The following is a 21,719-nucleotide window of genomic DNA, read 5'->3' as shown; positions in this document are numbered from 1 at the left end:
GCTATAAACCTCGTCACAATGGACTCAATGTCATGCCTTTGCAAGCTATCATTATGAGGTGGATCAATATCAACATTGTTGATGGAATTATGAAGCAGATCAATATCATCATTGAATATCATCTCCCTTCTTATTAACAAGTTGAGTTGCATGTGTTGATAGCATTTCTCTTATGCTTGATGGTTGTAATTAATTAATGTTATATATTGATACTATTATCTAAATGAGGCCTTTACTTATTTCAAACGGATTTTCCTAAAACAATGGGTGGGCTCTATATTTATTTCAAACAGATTTTCCCAAAACAATGGATAGTGGAGCTCAGGTAAGGGAATTTGATCAGCAAATTCAAAGTGATTTTCCAATCAAATACAATTTAAAATTTTAGAAAATGGTCAAGATCAAATTTAACAGATGGGTTTGTTTTGAAATTCTAACCCCCTTACAAAGCCAAACCATACTTAAAAGAATGACTCTAACCCTTTTTCTTGACCAACAAAAATGAAAAAGTTCTTGTTGATTTCGAAGATACCAAAGAAGATGGTTTCAAGCTACGAGTGCGTTGGAAGAGTCAACACACACTCACTACACTTCAATGTTCAATATTCTCACTTACATTTGCAATTCTGTAACTCTACTCTAGTAAGCTTTGTCCTATATGTGCACCCATAATTTTTATTTCAAAATAAAATATCTTATAATGAACCACTGCTTGATGTTTATCTATGATTGAGGCCTTTGATTGTAAAGGCCACAACTTGGATATAAAAATGTGGTCAAAGTTTAAAAGAATGCATTTTTAGTTGCTAATTTTTGATGGAATAGACAGTACCTTCTAGCACAACTTGGATATAAAAATATGATCATAATTTAAAAGAATGTGTTTTTATTTGGTAATTTTCTATGGAATATAAAATATCTTCTAGCAAGCCTCCTTTTTCTGAGCATAGAGAATAAATTAAGGTTAATAATGCTATGGTAGAATAGAAATATGTATTACAGGGTGCTAATTACTTCAAAGATCATCAATCTTACCATTTGGAAGCATATGAAATAAGTTAGACATAGTCTAACTTAATCAATTTGCTTGGTCTTTAAAACAGTGATAAATCTAACATAATGCATTCACACAAAAAATAAGGTGGTGTAGTGGGGCTTTTGGTTCAAAGTCTGACCATTCAAAACATGTAGCCCTGCCTCTTGTTGTCAAGCATAGGAAATATATTGGAAATAAGTTAGACATACACGGTCTAACTTATTGATCATTTTATTAGGTTTTTGAAGAAGTTATAACCCTCACATAACGCATTAGTATTAACAAGATGTTAAAGACTATGAAAACATGTGATCAACATAGAAACTATTTTCACTTCAAGAATATGAACAATGAGAATATCATTTCCTTGTTCAGATTATGTAGGTTCATACCTTTTTCTGTTTGGATGATATATTGTTATTGTAAAAGATCATTTAAAATATTTCGTAATAAAAAATATACACAACTCTGCCTTTGTCATAAACAGATATATCTATATATATATATATATATATATATATATATATATATATATATATATATATATACATATGAGAGAATTATGTGACTTGGATGCATTGTATAGGTTCTAGTTTCCTATGCAGATCATAAAGACGTTGAATAGGCGATAATTTTATGTGCAGAACATAGGGATGTTGTAATAGCATATAATTAATGGCTTTTACATGTAAAAAATAAATAGCTTGAAATTGGGTATTACAAATAGCTAACACTTGAAATTGGGTGTTTCTTAGATAATTGAACTAATTATATCGAGGAACCTAATCAAGGAACCTAATTAATGCCCTTTATAGGGGTAAACATGTGAAATTCAAAGAGCGGGCTCATTGAAAGGATTCAGAGTACAACACTCTGATACCAGATGAAATGATTCAAGGTACACAGTGGAGCAATGTGCAACTACAACTACATCATTTACATAATAGAGAAATGACAAAGCAGCTACAAATGCATTATAGCTACTAGGATTGTGCATCTCACTTCTATGCCTAATCTACATTTATACAAAAAATTAATTTGGTTATTGCCCCTTCAGGTTGAAAGAGCTATGATAGTGATGCCCCTTCAACGTTGGACATGTCATGGCAGTGGCGCTCCTTCAAAGTTGAGTAGGTTATGGCGGTGATGCGACATGTTGATGAATTGACAAAGAAGTGTGTAATTATTTCCAACACTCCCCCTTAATTATGACCGACAATATTAACCTTGACTTAGCATAACTTAAACATTCATGCTAGTCTAAGTCTTAGCTAGGCTTACAATGATAAAAATTTTTGACATTAACTCTTGTGATGGATTTCTTTTTCCTTTTCTTCCAGATCCTGTATTCTCTGAACTGCTTCATATTTTCCTTTTTGTTGTAGGTTCGAAATTTCAGTTTCTTCATTTGATGTTACATCTCTTCCATTGCGATATCTTTGTTTATCATAAAAACATTGAAAATCATTTCAGATTGTCAATGGATGTCTTCTATGTCTTTAAATTTTTTCTTGTATGTGGACTGCTTCCATTTGTGATTTTCTATAGTTTGTTTTCCATCATCAATCTTCTGATTGTCAATTTGCTGCAACATAAGTTGATAATAAAATTTTATCTCTTCAGGACTCCAATACATGAAAATTTCATTGACATTTTCATTTTCAACATCATCCATGTTGTCTTCAACATTTATTTCTATGTATTCTTTATAGACATCATCAACACATGGTGTTTCAAGCCATACTTCAAGGAACTTTATTTCTTCTTCAATTTTTTTTGTTTCATTTCGGTTGCTTCTAAGACCTGCACACACAAAATCAATGTTAAGTTTATATGAAAAAACATCTTCAGAACCATATTGGTTATGTTCATTCTGCTTTGGAATGAGAGCTTTCTTCTCTTCTTCCTTCTTTGACTCTGTCGATGCCTCATAATCTTGATTCTCCACCTCTACTTCTGCAAACAGGTTTTCTTCCACTTAGTTTCTAGACACAAGTGGGTTTCTCTTGCCAAATAACAACATATCAATAAGACATTTATGTTGCATCATTTGTAACCACTCATCACTAGTTAATTGTTCTTCATCAAAGTTAACATCAACAATTTCAATTGCTGTATCCATTGAATGACTTTCTTCTGCATTGGTAACATTATTTATGCCAAAGTCATCTCCTATTGATAACACACCATCAACATTGTGATCCACTTTCAAGTGAGATTCACCAAACTCTTCATCTTTCTGTAGATTCATTACTATAGATCCACCTTCATTTTCATCTTCAAGCACTCCTATAACATGTTGTACGACACTACGATCTTCGATTTGATTACCCTCCTTTACACGAAATTATGCTTCTAGGATCTTCCATGCTTCCTTGGAGGTTGTATCTATTGCTACCTTGCACAAAAAATTCTCATCCAATCCTTTTTTTATAAATTTCGATGCTAAAGCATCGCAGACTTCATTCTATGAGTTATTAGAGTGATACTCAATTAACTCTTTAGCTTGAAGAAAATTTAACATTTTGATAACCCAAAAATCAAAATATTTACCAGTGAGCATAGGAGGTGTTAAAGGATCAAAGCTACACCAATCACCCTCGATCTATTCTCCGTATTCTACTAGACTTCTCAGTTCCTCGACTCCGGCCTAAACTTCTCTAAATATGGCAAAAACCTTTGCCTCTTCATTGCGATTCATTTTCTTTACCTTCTTCAGTCTCGCTTTGTAACCCATGACTGCAGTCTTTCTTTTATCTTATAATTGCTTCCCTGATTACATGAGGCTATCTTACATATCGCCCCCGAAAAAATATGATTTTCGATATGTACCCTCATAAGGCACAATCTTCATCCAAAACACTATCATACTTAACAAAACACCAAAAAAGTTTGCAAGCAAACAAATTTTTGCAAAGCCCAAAACTCTCCTGAAATAAAATTAATTGCAGTAATAACGCTTTTAATCACTCTCCCTCATGAATGCTCAACAAAAATTTTTCATACAATCAAAAGCACCTTTGGAATATGTGGTGAAGAGTTGTCTTTGTGGTAGTAGGTCGTTAATATTATCGAACCATGAGGAGGTGCTAATCATCCCTATTCAAATGAAACCAACCTGCTTTGATACCAATTGAAAGGATTCATAGTACATCACTCTGATACCAGATAAAAATATTCAGAGTACACAGCGGAGCAAACGTGCAGCTACAACTACGTCATTTACATAACAGAGAAATGATAAAGCAATTACAATTGTGTTACAAGTACTAGGATTGTGCATTCAGATTCTTCATCTTACTTCTATGCCTCATCTACATTTATACAAAAAATAGGTCGGTTATTGCTTCTTCAGGTTGAAAGAGTTATGGACAGGTCATAGCAGTGGCACCCCTTCGAAGCTAAGTAGGTTATGGTGGCTAGGTGGTGAATTGACAAAGAAGGGCATAAATAATTCCAACACTAGTGAAATTGTTTTTTTCCACGATTGAAATGACTATATAAACTATGAGCAATTAATGGGTTTTACATAGTACATGTGAAATTAAATAGCCGGTGCTTAAGATTATTGAAATGATTATAGGTAAGAGAGTATCATTAAAATTTCTTTCAAATTGAAATATTAAAACTTGATCAATGTTAAATAAATTTAGCTTTTAAAAATATAAATTAAAATTTTGAATATCTTAAAACTTTGAGTTTTTGTATGTGTTGATTTAGTGTTGAAAGCAAATAATTGGCACTTAAAAATTGAGTATTTGAGATTATTGAAATGATATTTGAGATTATTGAAATGATTTTAGGTAGGATAAAAATTCAAATATCATTCATATATGCGAGAGAGATATTAAGTTATGATCAATTTTAAATAAATTTAGATTTTAAAATTATATTTTAAAGTTTTGAATATTCTCAAGCATAGAATTCTTGTTTTCCAAAAAAATATTTTAAATTAATAAAAATATATAAAGTTCTATAATTTTAAATAGATTTAGGTTTTAAAAATATAGTTTAAGATTTTAAATATAATTAAATTTTGACTCTGAATTAGTTGACTAAAAATTAAATTTCCCACTCCAAAATAAATATCAACGAAATAATTTAATTTCTAATTTTTTAAATTTTTTATGGTATTTATCTTAAATTTTTTTGACGGTAAGCCTTTTTTTCTTATTATATAAATATTACTGATTTGATTTACAAATATTCAACCCAATACATGTATTTTACTAGATGCTTTTAATCATCTACCCACTCTCTTAATTTGAGTCAGTAATGAGTTACACATTTACATTTATGCATGATATTGTCTTGCATCTGATATTGTTTTGGGCTGTGTGATTTGTTGTTACTCAGAAATCCTGCGGCATCAAAATTCAATTAATTAGTGAAATAATATATTGTTAGCTAAATATCATCAACTTTAAACTCTTAAAGTTCATATTCAAAAGCGTAGATTTTTAAATTCCATATTCAAAAGTATAGATTTGTGTTAGAGTGTGTGATTTGTTTTAACTGAGAAAGCCTGCTACATCAAAATTCAATTAATTAATGAAATAATATATTTTCTGTTAAATATTATGAACTCTAAACTCTTAAATTTCATATTCAAAAGTGTAGATTTGTGTTAGAGAGTCAAATACGTGGCTGAGTAATAACGTTAACCATGTGCAAATGCCAATCCAAAGACTAAATCTAAAATTTTCCTTAATTTTAACCATTCAATTTTGAGCCATAAAGTTATTTTCAATTTTCCTTAATTTTAACCATTCAATTTTGAGCATTAAAGTTAATTGAAAATAATAAAAATTCAATTTTGAATAATAAAGTTAATTAAAAATAACAGAAATTCAATTTTGAGCAATAAAGTTAATTGAAAATAAGAAGAACTATCTGTAAATGCCAATCCAAAAGCTAATTCTAAAATTTTCCATAGTTTCAACCAATGTTAACACGTCCCAACTTTTTCAATCTGACATAAACTGCTTATTAATTCATATAAAATAAAACCGAAATACGTTTTAACCCTTATCCAAATTTTTCATATAAAAGAAAACCGAAGTACGTTTCAACCCTTATCCAAACTCGGTTCCTTCTAACTCACATAAATTGCGTATTAATTCATATAAAGTAAAACAGAAGTACGCTTCAAGCCTTATCCAAACTTGGTTCCAGGAATCATATATGATACTCCTCTTCCTTTACTAGATATTTGTGCTTTATTGGATTGTTTTTTTTAAGTAATAAACTTTAAATCAGTCAAAAACTCTATATGAATTTGAATGTATGTATATAAATAAATAAATAAATATATATATATATATATATATATATATATATATATGAGGTATGATGCATTCTAATACAATTTTTTTTATTTTCTAGAGAATAATTAATTGAATTTTACACCGTTTGAATTTACCTGGATAGTATTTTTGTTTATAACCTGTGAATTCATAAATAAATTTATAGTGAAGAAAAATTTGAAAAGTTTTATTTTGGAAATGTACACTAATTCTTCAAATAATTTAATTTAATGTTAAGTTTACCCTCTAAAACACACAATTATGCATCATTATAGAATCTACCATTATTTGAAGGAAATGTTGACTATTTTTTAGTGCAACCTCCATGGTATTGCATGCCCATTACTGCCCACTATAGTGTTTTCGCAATTTGGTAAATTATGCATCATTACAGAATCTGCCATTATTTGAAGGAAATGGTGACTATTTTTTAGTGCAACCTCCATGGTATTGCATGCCCATTACTGCCCACTATAGTGTTTTTGCAATTTGGTATGGGGCAACATTAATGCAAAATTCATAACAACTAAGGGTTATTCTAGGTAACAAACCATCCTAATTTTTGTAGATTCAACAAATAAATTTATTTTGGCTCTGTTAATTTGAATTTGAATGATTTTTATACAATTGTAGGGATATAAATAACTCTAAGAATTTGAATTTCATTTTTCATTATATAATATGAATATGAATTAATATTTCATAGTTTTATTTCATTATTATTTAGAATTAAATTAATATACATTAAATTTTTCTATAAATATTAATTTAATTTATAACTTTATTATGTTATAAATATTAATTTAATATGAAAAAATAGAATAATATTTTTAATATTAATATAATTTTATATTTATACAATATTATTTTAATTTTAATATTTTCTTTTTTAAATACTGCAACCAATAAATATCTTAAATTGCATTACATATGTTGAATAAGTTGAACAATATATTGATCAACATCATCACTATAATATAATTATCTCTCACATGTTTGATTGAATTAAATTTTCCTATAAATATTGATTTAATTTATAGATTTATTATATTATAAATATTAATTTAATATGAAAAAATAAAATAATATTTCTAATATTAATATAAATTTATATTTATACAATATTAATATAAATTTATATTTATACAATATTAATTTAATTCTAATATTTTATTTTTTAAATACTACAACCAATAAATATCTCAAAGTGCATTACATATGTTGAACAAATTGAACAATATATTGATCAACATCACTATAATATAATTATCTCACATATATTTCATTAAATTAGTAAACTATTGTTTTGAATTTTGTTATAAATGCATAAATCCTTTTTGGAAATCACATTAGTATCCATGGAGAGAAATTATTATTCATTAAATCCATCTAGAGCAATTATTATTCATTATATTGATCAATATCATCACTATAATATAACTATCTCTCACATGTATATGATTAAATTAGTAAACTATTATTTTGAATTTTGTAATAAATGCATAAATTCTTTTTGAAATCACCTTAGTACCCATCAAGAGCAATTATTATTCATTAAATCCAGTCCAGCTAAAATCCTAACTTTGTTGTCCTCATAAAAATTTATAAAAACTTGACATAGCCAAATAAAATTTATTATGAAAATCATAAAAATTTAAAATTTACATAATTTAATACCTACAATTTAACAAAATTAGTTAAGTAATACAAAGAAATATTATTCTTAGAAAAATGCTCCAATTTTCTTATCTATATGAAGCATCATTTTTCATATTTACTTTTTGTTCAAATAAGATAACAAGTTCATACTTTTCAAAATTCATTAATTAAATTCAGCCGTAAGAAAGGCTAACTATAAAACCTTGTTAATATAATGAGTTGATACTAAATAATCTACCTCATACCCGATTCGAATAGCTCCTTTTTATTATCAAATGGGTATTTTTTAAAACAGAAACTGATATAATGAGTTGATACCAAACAGAGAAGTAGTAAGGGTTCGCTATCTACCTCAAACCCGATTAGGGGAGCTCGTTATAAGAGTATCAAATGGACAATTCTTTAAAAAATAAACGCCTAAAATGAGTTGAGATCAAACAGAGAAGTCAATGTTCACTATCTACGTCATACCCGATTAGAGTAGCTGGTTATAAGTATCAAATGGACAATTCTTTAAAACAGAAACGCACCCATTCCAGAAGAGGAGGAAGTAGGGGGGCCTCCGGTCTTGCGTTGACGCACTTTCTCCCACTCACCATCTCAAGAACCGCGATCTCATAACAATAAACGTCAGCTATTTCACTTAATTTCACATGGACGACATACTCTTGCGCAATGTAGCCTCTGCATTATACCAAGTTTTAAAATACTACAAATTAATTTCTGGATTCCAAACCATAGGGAGATCTTCTGAAAAGAATTACTAAATAATTTGAATAACTTACATTGTTCCTCCTACTTTAGTAGAAACATGGGTTCTCCATTCTGGGAAGAGTCTAGCCAATCCAAAATCTGATATTTTAGGATAAAATCTGTCATTGAGTAGTATATTTGCACATTTGATATCTATGTGTATGGTGCGAACGTTGGAGTCCTCGTGTAGATATGCAAGCCCTCGGGCAGTGGCAAGTATAATTTTTAAAAGGCTTTCTCAACTCAAAACATTTTTTTATTTCTCCTGATCCACCGCCAACAATAATATTCCAAAGCCTCAATTCTTGTCACAGCGCATATATACGATATCTGAAAGCATCATGAATGGTGGAAAAAAATACAGTTGATGAGAGCAACCTACCGAACAAATGCTTGTCAAGACTGTTATTTGACATAAATTCATAAACGAGCAAGCGCTTGTGCCGTCCTGTGCAACATCCAAGTAAACGAACAAGATTACGGTGCCGGACGCTGGCGATCACCTTCACTTCCTTCAGAAATATAAATTCCTCAGCAGCTTGAGTAGTGTGCTTTTCATTCAGTTTCTTAACAGCAACATCTCTCCCATGGAAGTTTTCCCTGCTTATCATCAAACTCTTTACAATTAATCTGCAAACAATCCAAATAATTAGGAAAACCCAGCAAATCCATGTTCGATATTAAACCTGATAAACTTCGCCGAATCCTCCTTTGCCAACCATGTTGTTTCTGTCAAAGTTCCCTGTGGAGTGTCTGAGAACCTTGTAATTGAAAAGAATTTGCCCGAAATTTTCCCTTGCAACTAAATTCTCACCTGCGCAGAGTATATAACAACAATTTTCTCATTACGATTAAATACGAACGAGTTAAAGAGCTTAGCAGAATACAGCATGGAAACATTGATACAATCATGTATAATCACCTGCGCGAGAATAGCTCTTCGAATGTCTAATATGTCGCCAGAACACCAAGCACAGCACAGCAACCAGAGTTGTTCCCCCAACGCTTCCTAGGAATACAGGCACTAATTTCGATGTTTTCTTTTTCCTCGCTAAGCTCAGGTAGGTTTTGGAATATTTAGGGTTTTTTTTCTTGATAATGGACAAAAACTAGGTAGCTAGGTTGGAGGGTGCTAGGTCTAGGCTTTGAGAATCACATTTGCAGAAATGTAATGGGAAAGGTAGGCACACACTTTAGCACTTCAGGGTTTTTCTATGTGTATATGGGAGATAGGTAATGAAATGAACAGGTAATGTGTTTACAATTTTCCTCTTTAATTTTCCTCATAAAGTGAGGAAAAAACCAACTAAGATACCTAAAATAACATTAATAGATGATAAAATCTCAACTTTTCCATCACTCACTACTCAAGAGGTTACCAGACCAGATGGGTCACACCAGAACCAAAAGAGTCGCACAAGTCTGCAAAAAGGTCAGACCAGCATGCACCAAAACAGGAAATTTTGCAGAAGGGTCGTGCCTGTTTGAAGCCATTTTTAGGTATCTTCCCCAAGTCAAAATGGAAATCTAAAAGAATGGTAAACTAGCATATTTTGTCTAGTTTCCATATCATCTTGAATTTTGGAAAATTACCCATGGGAAGGCCTCCAAAACCTCATTCTCCCAACTTGACTCAGAAGTGCCGTGCTAGTCCAGTTTTAGTGGTAGGGAGGTGAAAAAGGTGAGGTTTTTTTAGTTTCTGATCAAAATGGAAATCTTGAATGAAAAAATAAGATTATATTTAGTATTTAATCATCATAATGCATCCATCCATGTAGAAAAAACCTCATTTGGGCGTCGAGGGAAAAATGGTCGGGCCTTACTGCGACACTTCTGTGTGGCTTTTCCCGCAAAATTTCAAAAAATTCCAAAACTTTCAAAATTTGTTCCTTGGCTGTTATGGAAAATAGGCTAAACATTATTGGATTTTTTAGTGTTAGGTCCCTATGATACTAGTGATTACCCCATTACTATTGTAGTTGTATCCATTATTAATATTGTTGTGCCCCTATTGTCCCCATATTGTTATTACTGTGCCCCATATAATCCCTCTATTGTTATTTTTGTGCCTTTATATTATTATTGTTAGGTCAGCTCGGTTATATTGTGACTCCTTAGACTCCTATATATAGAAAGGACGTCTTGTCATTTGAATAATCAAAGAATCATTCATTTGTGTAATGTAAAGGAGGTTGCCCCCTCAAAGAGGTTGAATTCTAAGGCATTGATATATCTTTTCTATCTTTTTGTGAGCTGGTTTCATAACATTTGGTATCAGAGCTTTGGATTCTACGGTTTTACTGCTCTAAATAGGTCATCGTGGAATTTTCGCTATAAATTTTTTTCTATGACGTTTCAAAAGTGTAAAAAAACCCATTTGAGACAAAATTGCACTGAACCTCGGTTCTAAATTTCAGAGCTTTTCACGCTATATTTGTGGATATATGATCCGAAGAAGTTGGTCTTTTTGCAGACCCCTGAATTACATTCCAAACAGGTGACCTGGGGAAAATCGTCATAACTTTCTCTCTGAGCATCAGATTGAAATTTCGTAACAAGGTATAGAAAGGGAACAGACTACAATTTATAGTATATATTTTTTAGAGCCAAAGGTCAAAACAGGGACACGTGGAATGTTGTGCAAGTTCGCTCTACTGAACTAGTCTATAATTAGGTCACTGTGGGAGATTTTTCATAACTCTTCCTTGGAGAATCCAATTTGGATCAGACTTGTGGCATTGGAAAGAGGACATAGAGGGCTACTACAGGTTGCAATTTTAGAACTAGATGATTTGAATTCCAGAGATACATCAGAGGCAATATCGATCTCCTACAAAGTGAAAAAAGGTGTGTAGATTTTTTTAAATTTTTGCTTAAGCTTGGTTTGAAAAGTTATTTTGAAGGAATTCAAAGGGCGTAGTAGAGCATTATTATCGGTAATTGATGCCCCGAGGAAAGGAAATGAAAATACCTAGTAAGCAACCTGAAATCTCTAGCATGACTCATGAAGAAGAGGAAGAAATGCTACATGATATATCAAAATTACAAGACCAAGTGCAACAAATGTCACTCTCACAAAAGCTAACAGAAGCTAAGATAAATGGCGTGGAATCTAAGATAAAGGGCGTGGAAGCTAAGATGAATGGCGTGGAAGCTAAGATGGACAATTTGAAGATAGATTTGAAGATGGATTTGAAGACAGACATGGTAGATTTGAAGATAGATTTGAAGACAGACATGGCAGATTTGAAAACAGATTTGACAAATTTTCTACAAGAAATACTTACTAATAGTGAAAAGGTAGTAAAGGAAACACATGATTGCAAACAAAAGAAATGTTAATCATGATTTCATAGACTCTAATGTTGGATTGAAGACCCACCATTTTCCAAAAATCGATATGAGGAAGTTTGATGGCAAGGATCCCACAACATGGATATTACAGATGGAGCAATTTCTCGATCTTAATAATGTGAAAAACACACAAAAGGTACGTATTGCAACTTTATATTTGGAACCAAATCTGTTTTTATGGTATCAATTGCTTTGCTCTCGTAAACAAATTATCACTTGGGCAATTTTTACGAAAGAATTGACAACACATTATGAGGATACAAAAAGCAACACTTTTTTTAGCCAATTGATAAGTCTCCAACAAAAGGGTTCAATAATGGAGCACATTGAGGAGTTCCAAAAATTGAACATAAGGGTAAAAAATATTCCAGAGGAGCATAGAATTGATGTGTTCATGGGGACTTTAAAGGATAATATCCAACATGATGTTCGCCTTTGGAAACCTGATTCATTAGAAAAGGCATTCAAGGTAGCAAGAAAAATGGAAAGCAAAATTATGGCAATTAGGAAGCATACCAATCACAACTATAAAGATGGAAGTGTTGTTGCCCCTAGTCTTCCACAACCCATAAGGTTGACACCACAACAATTGGAAGAAAAAATAGAAAAAGGACTTTGTTATAGTTGTGATAGCAAATACACTAAAGGTCATAAGTGTGCTGAGAAGAAATTATTCTACATAGATTGTGAAGAGGAAGAAGAAAAGGAGCAAGAAAGGTCAAAAGAAGAGGATATACTCCAGGAACAAAGCCTAGATAAAGAAGAAATGAATCCGACCATATCTTGTAATGCATTGGCGGGAATTACCACTCCTCAAACCATCAAGATAGAAGGACAAATCAAGAAGAAAAAGGTAGTAGTGTTGATTGATTCAGGAAGTACCCACAAATTTATTCATTGTAAGGTAGCAAAAGAATTGAATTGCTTCCTATATCCAGCACTAGAGTGTCAAGTGATGGTCGCAAATGGAGGAACAATAAATTTCTCTAGAAAGTGCCATAATATCAAGCTATCCATGGGAGAATATGTATTGACTAGCTCAATGCTTTCCATTCCAATGGGAGGTGTTGATGTTGTACTAGGAGTCCAATGGCTACAATCCTTGGGTACAATAGCTTTTAATTTTCAAGAACTTTTCATGAAATTTTCTGCGGAAGGAAAGGAATTTGAATTAAGGGGTATTACAGGGAAACCGGGAAAGATAATCAGCTCTAATAGTATGAAAATGCTTCTAAAAAAGGAACAAAGAGGGGTGATTTCACAATTATGTTCACTAGATGTTTCTACATCGAAATCATCTATTTCTCTAGATCTCCAAAAAGTTTTGGACAATCATTCCAAGGTATTTTAGACTCCCAAAGGTCTTCCACCTATTCGTGATCATGATCATGCTATTCATATGATTCCAGGAAGTGTTCCTCCAAACATCAAGCTAGAGGCTAGTATAATTCAACCTAGTCAAAGTTCTTTCTTTGCTAGAGTAGTTTTGGTGCACAAGAAGGATGGATCATGGTGCATGTGTCTGGATTATAGGGAGCTCAACAAGCTCACTATTAAAGATGAGTTTCCCATTCCTGTCATTGATGAATTACTAGATGAATTGCACGGATCAATTTACTTCACCAAGTTGGATCTTCGTTTAGGATATCATCAAATCAGAATGAAGACTAAAGAAATTCCGAAAACGACATTTAGAACTCATGAGGGTCATTATGAATTTTTGGTCATGCCTTTTGGCCTTACCAATGCACCTTCTACATTTCAAGGATTGATGAATTCCATTTTCAAACCCTTCCTTAGAAAATTTGTGTTATTATTTTTTGATGATATACTAATCTATAGCAAGTCCTGGAAGGATTATGTTGAACATATTGACAGGGTGCTACAACTATTGGAGGAGAAACAATTATACGCAAAAAGATCCAAATGTTTCTTTGGAGTACAAGAGATGGAATATTTGGGTCATATTGTATCTCATGGAGTTAAGGTAGACCCTAGCAAAATTAAAGCCATTAAGGAATGGAAAATCCCCACATCCATAAAGCATCTGCGAGGATTTCTCAGGTTGACAGGGTATTATCGCAAGTTTGTTAAGAATTATGGGAGAATAGCAGCACCTCTAACAACATTATTGAAGAAAGATGCATTTTCATGGACTCCAGAAGCAGCAAAGGCCTTCAAATATCTTAAAGAGGCAATGTTCCAAGCACCGGTCTTAGCTACACCAGACTTCACAAAAACCTTTATTGTGGAATGTGATGCTTTAGGAAATGGAATTGGTGCTGTTTTAATGCAAGATGAAAGACCCATTGCTTTTGAAAGTCATCCAATCAAGGGAAAGTTTTTACACAAAGCTATTTATGAGAAGGAAATGTTGGCAATACTACATGTACTTAAGAAATGGCGACCCTACCTAATGGGAAGACACTTCAAGGTAAAAATGGATCATGATAGCCTTAAATACGTTTTAAAACAAAGATTATCCTATGAAGAGCAACAAAAGTGGGTCACAAAGATGTTGGGTTATGACTTTGAAATCTTCTACAAGAAAGGGAAGCAAAATGTGGTGGCAGATGCACTCTCAAGAAAGGATGAGGATGTGGAAGCATTGTTGTGCGCCATTTCTATTATCCAACCAGATTGGATAAACGAAGCAAGGGAGGAATGGAAGAATGATGAAGAAGTGTGGGCATTTATTCGAAAGTTACAACAATATTCCAGTACATCTAATACATTTAGCTATCAAAATGATTCGTTATGGTACAAAGATCGCTTATACCTCTGTAAGAATTCCCAACTCAAACAAAAGATTCTTATGGAATTGCACACTTCTCCCCTAGGAGGGCACTCAGGATTTTAAAAAACTTACCACAGGTTAAGAAGGAATTTTTTTGGGATGGCCTTAAATCGGATATTCAAAAGTTTTTGGCGGAATTTTTGGTTTGCCAACAAAATAAAGTTGAAACAATTAAGACCTCGGGTCTATTACAACCTTTATCCATTCCAAGCCAACGTTGGGAGGAGGCTTCAATGGATTTTATCACAGGTTTACCCAAGTCTAAGGGAAATAGTGTCATCATGGTGGTAGTTGATAGACTTACCAAGTATGCACACTTTTGTGCATTATCACATCCATTTAAAGCCAGTATAGTTTCTACTGCATTTATGGAAACAATTGAAAATCTACATGGAAACCCAAAGATTATTGTAAGCGACAAAGATCCCATTTTCACTAGAAATTTTTGGACAAAATTATTTTCTTGTCTCAGTACTCAGTTAGCTCATAGCTCATCTTATCATCCTTAATCTGATGGAAAATTGAGATAGTAAGGATATCTTCGTTGCTTTGTATCTGATAAATAGACACAATGGGTCAGATGGTTGCCTCTGGCTAAATGGTGGTATAACACTTTCTTCAATACAACAACAAAAATGACCCCATTTATGGCACTTTATGGATATTAGCCACCATCCATCACATCATATTTAAGAGAAAATTCTAATGTTCAAGCAGTGGAACATCATATTTTTGTGCCTTTATATTATTATTGTTAGTTCGGCTGGGTTATATTGTGACTCCTTAGACCTATATATAGAAAAAAGGGTCAAATGGTTGCCTCTGGCTAAATGGTGGTATAACACTTCCTTCAATACAACAACAAAAATGACCCCATTTATGGCACTTTATGGATATTAGCCACCATCCATCACATCATATTTAAGAGAAAATTCTAATGTTCAAGCACTGGAACATCATATTTTTGTGCCTTTATATTATTATTGTTAGTTCGGCTGGGTTATATTGTGACTCCTTAGACTCCTATATATAGAAAGGAGGTTTTGTCTTTTGAATAATCAAAGAATCATTCATTTGTGTAATGTAAAGGAGGTTGCCCCCTCGAAGAGGCTGAATTCTAAGGCATTGATCTATCTCTTCTATCTTTTTGAGAGCTGGCTTCATAACATTTAGCCACCAATTTCACTCCCTTACCCCTTTTTCTTGATTCCCTTTTCCTGTCCTTGACCTCTTTCAGTTTTCCTTTCAGTCTCTTGATTTTGATTTCTACAATCTAGTTCCTTATTTGATAGTGATGGTCCATGTGCCTCAGCATCTAATTGTCCCTGCTAGTTTAGTCAGGAAGCTTCTCTAGATGGTCATTTACTTTTCTGAGCCAATATTCCCTATTTTCACTGATCTCCATAGCTATTCTGTCTTCAAGACTCAAATTGTCATTTAGTAGGTTTTGGTCTTTTTCCTTCTGCAATTTTCCTTTCAGACCCTTTGTCCCTGCCTCTTTTGTTCATCTTGCTCATCATGCCTCAACACTACTTTACCTTTGGACTCATGCATACTATTTTTAAACAAATCCTTTTCTCGAAGTAGTTGCTTTACCTTCGGCTGCTCATTTTCTTGCTCGAGGAAGGAAATGACAAATTTGGCCCTTGCCACATTGTCCAAAAGTTTTTGTGATCTAAGAATCCTTCTCTCTGATAACTAATTTTAGGTTTTGATGATCATGTTGGGATTCCAAGTCCACTACCTATATGTCATGATGGATAGCCTCCTCATCCTACAAATGTAATCCCTGTTGTGTTGAAGTAGAAGGCTTGGCCCCTTCCACAATCCATGGAGCAAACACAAGCATGTTCCCTCTTTGATGTTTCTTGGTTACATTAGGTTTAAGTGCCTCCAAAACATTTGTTTGCTTTCTTGTTGAACCATGATTCATAGATCTTGTGAACCTAGGCCCTGGTGATGTTATTTTGCTAAGAGAAATAGTGGGACTATTGACAAGAGCAGTCTTTAATTTATCCGAAAAGGTTTCCCAAGTGATTTGCTTGACTGAGAGCTCATGCATAACCACAATCTTGATCAGGCTATGGTGAAACAAATTTGAGATATGAGGTTGTCCCCTGGTGTGAATTTTTTCAGTCATCTCCACCACATTCCTAGATAAACAATAGCACAAATTAAGTGTTCTTGTAGAGGTGAAATGCATAAGTAACCTAACATGATACCTATATAATCTAGAGAATCTTCTTTCACATGTAAAATACTTCATGGTAAGCTTCATTAGAGGGGAATACTTGTTAAGAAGATGTCTAAAAGGAAAAACATGTTCACAGGTTTCTCTGATGTTAGGTTTTAGGAACATCTTATAATCATCAAGGGATAATCCCATGCCTTTGAAGCAGGTGTCACCATGATTTGGAATACCCGTGGCTGAAGAAATAATACCTATTGAGACACTGAAATGAATACCTGCTATGACAACTTTATCTATGTTGAAATTTTGGGTAATGGTGCTTGTCAAAGGGACATGGGAACCAAACTCTGCAACCTTCTCACAAAAATTCATACAACCAACATTTCTGAAACATTTCCGGGAAAATGGAGAGGCGTTGATTTCTTTCAAGTTTGATGTCTCAAACCTCAAATGATTTCCTCCCTTGTGTACTTTATTTTCACTCTCTTGTTCACTCTCCATTAAATTTGTTGAATGTTAAAACACTGGCCAGATGATGTTGATAAAACTGAAGGGGAAATTTTTCTCAAGGTGAAAATGTAGTAGGAGGCTAGGGTTTGATGAATTTAATGAAAAATGAGTGGTGGAATGATAGGAGGATTTAAATTTAGGGTTTTCTCGGTGATATATGACAGTGTTGATCAGTGGAATCTAGGTTATTTCAACAAAAATTTGCTGGAGAGAAACCCTGAGAGACAATCGACTCACATTGAGAAAAACCTTTGAAAGGATGGTTTAGATGCCCACTTACTATTTGCAAAAGCTTTAAGAGTCTTTGAATGATCTTTGGAGGTCTGAAGAAGTCGAAAATATCATTAAAAACAAGAAGAATACCCATGTGTTATGAATATAATTCATAACAATTAAATAAATAAAATAAATATAAATATTAAATAATTAAATATAAATTAGGTTAAATAGTCATTAAGTTAGGTGAAAAGGCATGTCTAAAAGACATGCCCATTCATGAAAGGTCACTTGCTGAGGTATAAAAGTAGGGCCTCATTGTAACATTCAATCATCTTATACAATTTTATATATATCATGAATTATTATTATTAAATACCTGTGTGTATTTTAACATATTAAGTTTTCAAGCTATCAGTTTTTGTGCTTCAGCATAGTTTTTTTTCTTCAATGGTATCAGAGCCATGGCACACGATATAATCATGCGGGTCTTTGAACGTCGTTCGCCACACAATCTGCCATTACGTTCATATCCTGATTACGTTGAACATCTTAGTAAAATTCAAGAAGCATTTTAGCATTTAGAAAAATCATTTGCAGAAGTTAAAGCATGTCAAAAGGAAATCGATAATAATGAAGAGAATAGTGACAGTGAAGAAACGAAACAAGGTGAAGCAGAAGAAGAAGACTATCTTGAGAAACAAGGATATTTGCAATATCATAACAATGAAGAAGATGTTGACAATGAAAAACTGCCATCGGTGGCTTTTGAGAAAAAACAGGCTATTGAAAATGATTCTGAACTTGATACTTCTCTTAATCTTTAGCCAGATGCCATTCTCAACCAGAGTAAAATGAACTATGCATATATCAATAAGAGTGTTTTACTATCAGAGGAATTGGTAGCTGAAAGGGAACTAAATATGTCCAATGCACCTTCAGGAGGAGCCTGTGAAATAGTTACTAATATTTCTTGTGTCAATACCTGAGATGCTAGACGCTTGCTAAAGAAACCTTCAGATTTCCTTTTAGCAACAGAGCCTCCCTTGCAAAGAGGTAGTCACTTATATAATTATTCGATTGATGACAATGTCGATATGTTTAATAAAATTGAGTCCTCCCTTGATTGTAATCAAGAGAAGGAGCTTGCAGGAGTTTTTCGTACCAAAATTTTAGAAGAGGTTATATCATTGAAATAGAACAACTATGTCTATAAACGAAAGGTTAAAAATTCTAAAACTCTTGTTCAAGAACATATGAAGACAAAACTGATAAAAGGAGTTGCACGTATAGGCAATATTGGTCCCAGTCCACTCACACAACTTGAAAAGGATACAAATTTATTAGAAGAAAATATTATTTGCAAGAGGCGGGACCAAAAAGGTCACAAATGTTGCACTTCCTAAATAAAAATTATGGTTTTTTCCTATGAATATATATATACATAAAATTTTGTAAACTATATATAATATAGAAATTCTTCACATTCAAATATTACTTTACCAAGGATACTGAAATGTTTTTTTATGCCTTAATTAAGTTTTTTATTATTATTAATATTTTTACATTTCACATAGTATTTTAATATTAAGAATTGTGTTCTTGTTATTCTTTTTAGATAGTATTTGATTTTTTTTACTTTCATAATTATTTTTTTCAGGGTATTTATTAACATTAATATATAACTACAACGGCCTAGATCCATTTTAACTCTAGATCTATCACGCGCCGAGAGGGATCAAATCTCTCGAGCTGCAAACCTCTTTTTTGAGTGAAAAACTTGAGGAAAAGTTTGCACCTCGGGAGATTTGATCCATTTCGGCGCTATCACTTGTTAGATCCAGAGTTAATATGGATCTAGGCTAGTTTCATTCGTGTGCGGCCAAGGAAAATCTATCAAAGATATGATTAATTTTATTAATAATATGTAAATACATATAATATTAATATAATCATTTTAACTATGGTAAATATGCCAAAGATTAATATGGTCATTTTAATTTTAAATTGTTTTAGTTACCTCAATTTGTTGAGATAATAAATATTGTTAATAACTTTAATGATGAAAAATGATGAAATAAAAAAATTTGAATGCAAATTGGCAATGTAATAGTGTTTAATGCCAGAAAATGTGAATAATAAGAATGTAGTCAATTACAAATAGTCTTCATTCTTCATTGTGATAAATCCCAAACTATTTTCTTCTACTATTCTTATTGTCACCCTTGTTAGTTTTCCATCGTTTCATCTTGATTATATGAAAAGTATAGTTGAAATCGTAAACCATTTAAATCTTTAGCTCATGTTGTTATATTAAACATCATACCTTGTCTCTCTTGCTCCCCAATATTAATAAGTTTAATTACTATAACACAAAAATCAATGTAGATTGCCAATAATTTTTTGTGCTTACACTAAGACCAGTGCACATTGTTAATCCAATCACTTTAAAATTAGTGTACTATCATACATCCAATTACACCAAATCAGAAATCAATGTCTACATTGAAATAAATGCATCTAATGCAAGAAATCAAATAAGATTAGAAAACAACTTCTACATTGAAATGAATAAATCTAATGCAAGCAATCAAATAGGATTAGAAATCAACATCTACACTCAAATCAATGCATCTAGTGCAAGTAATCAAATATGATTAGAAACCAACATCTACACTGAAATCAATGCATTTAGTGCAAGCAATCAAATAGGATTAGAAATCACCATCTACACTGAAATTAATGAACTTAGTGCAAGCAATAAAATAGGATTATAAATCATTTACATTGAAACCAATGCATATAGTGGAAGCAATCAAACATAATTAGAAATCAAAATCTACATTGAAATCAATGCATCTAGTGCAAGCAGTCAAACAAGATTGGAAATCACCATCTACACTGAAATCTATGCATTTAGTGGAAGAAATCAAATATGATTAGAAATCATCTACATTGAAATCAATGAATCTAATGCAAGAAATAAAATATCATTAGAAATCAACATCTACACTAAAATAAATGCATCTAGTGCAAGCAATCAAATAGGATTAGAAATCTAAGGAAATGAAATTGAAAATTTACAAACAAGTGAAAGCAAATGAGATCAGGGGGGAGTAGGATACTTGTTTGATCTTGGGTTTTGCTTTAGGGTTTGTGTAGAGAGTTACCATGGCGGGGTGAGGAGGAGGGAGTTCTGCTCCCTCCTACAGTCATGTAGTTGCGGCCAGAAGCAAGGGAGCTGGTTCCCATCGCTTCAAGAAACTAGCGGAGGTGGCAACAGAGAACATGAATAATGAAAAATCGGGAACCATTGGACCTCAAGAACAAGAAGAGAACCGTGAGGAACATATTAAGGAGAATAAGACAGAGGGTAGCAATCAGAAAGTTTCTCCCATGAATATATTAGGGGCATGTAAACCCAAGGCGATCACTATTCCTCGAGTCGTTTTAAGTAACCCATTGTTGTAGGTGCACAAAGAACACATGGTGGAATATGCGGTTATTTGTAAATTCATGGGGATCTGGTCGATAGAGAAGGCTTTGCAAGCATGGATAAGGAACCAGTGGAAAACAAAGGGGAGAATTGACCTTCACCTTAGGTCCAAGGGTTTCTTCACGATAGTGTTCACAAGCCTGGAGGACAAAGAAGGAGTGTTTGAAGAGGACCCTATTTTTACAAATTTGCAGACCTTTACATGAGAACATGGGTAATGAACTTTGTCCCAGAATGAGAGACTTTCACCTCGGTACCGATATGGATAAGGCTCTACTCCCTTACTTTAGATTATTGGCTGCCAGAATCTCTAAAGACTATCGGTAACAAGCTAGGTCATTTTATAAAAATCTCAGATACTACTCTAAGAGGCAAATACACTTCCTTTGCCTAGATATGTG

General features: G+C 32.7%; 1 protein-coding gene across 1 annotated transcript; it reads right to left on the bottom strand.

Annotated features, from left to right (window-relative positions):
* Positions 1 to 8,476: 8,476 nt before the first annotated feature.
* On the bottom strand, positions 8,477 to 10,248 carry LOC149183138 (cysteine-rich receptor-like protein kinase 2). Its single transcript, XM_089414845.1, has 7 exons — positions 10,194 to 10,248; positions 9,677 to 9,763; positions 9,441 to 9,568; positions 9,137 to 9,371; positions 8,787 to 8,853; positions 8,598 to 8,685; positions 8,477 to 8,485 (listed from the first exon to the last, which is right to left on the bottom strand). The coding sequence occupies exons 1-7, from the start codon at positions 10,246 to 10,248 to the stop codon at positions 8,477 to 8,479; spliced, it is 669 nt and encodes a 222-aa protein (XP_089270971.1).
* Between the last annotated feature and the right edge of the window lie 11,471 nt (positions 10,249 to 21,719).

The sequence above is a fragment of the Pinus tabuliformis genome, chromosome 3_2, assembly GCF_031772625.1.
Source record: "Pinus tabuliformis cultivar Carrire ecotype Pingquan chromosome 3_2, CPIR1, whole genome shotgun sequence".
Classification (NCBI taxonomy): Eukaryota; Viridiplantae; Streptophyta; class Pinopsida; order Pinales; family Pinaceae; genus Pinus; species Pinus tabuliformis.
This window is presented reverse-complemented; position numbering and strand designations above follow the sequence as displayed.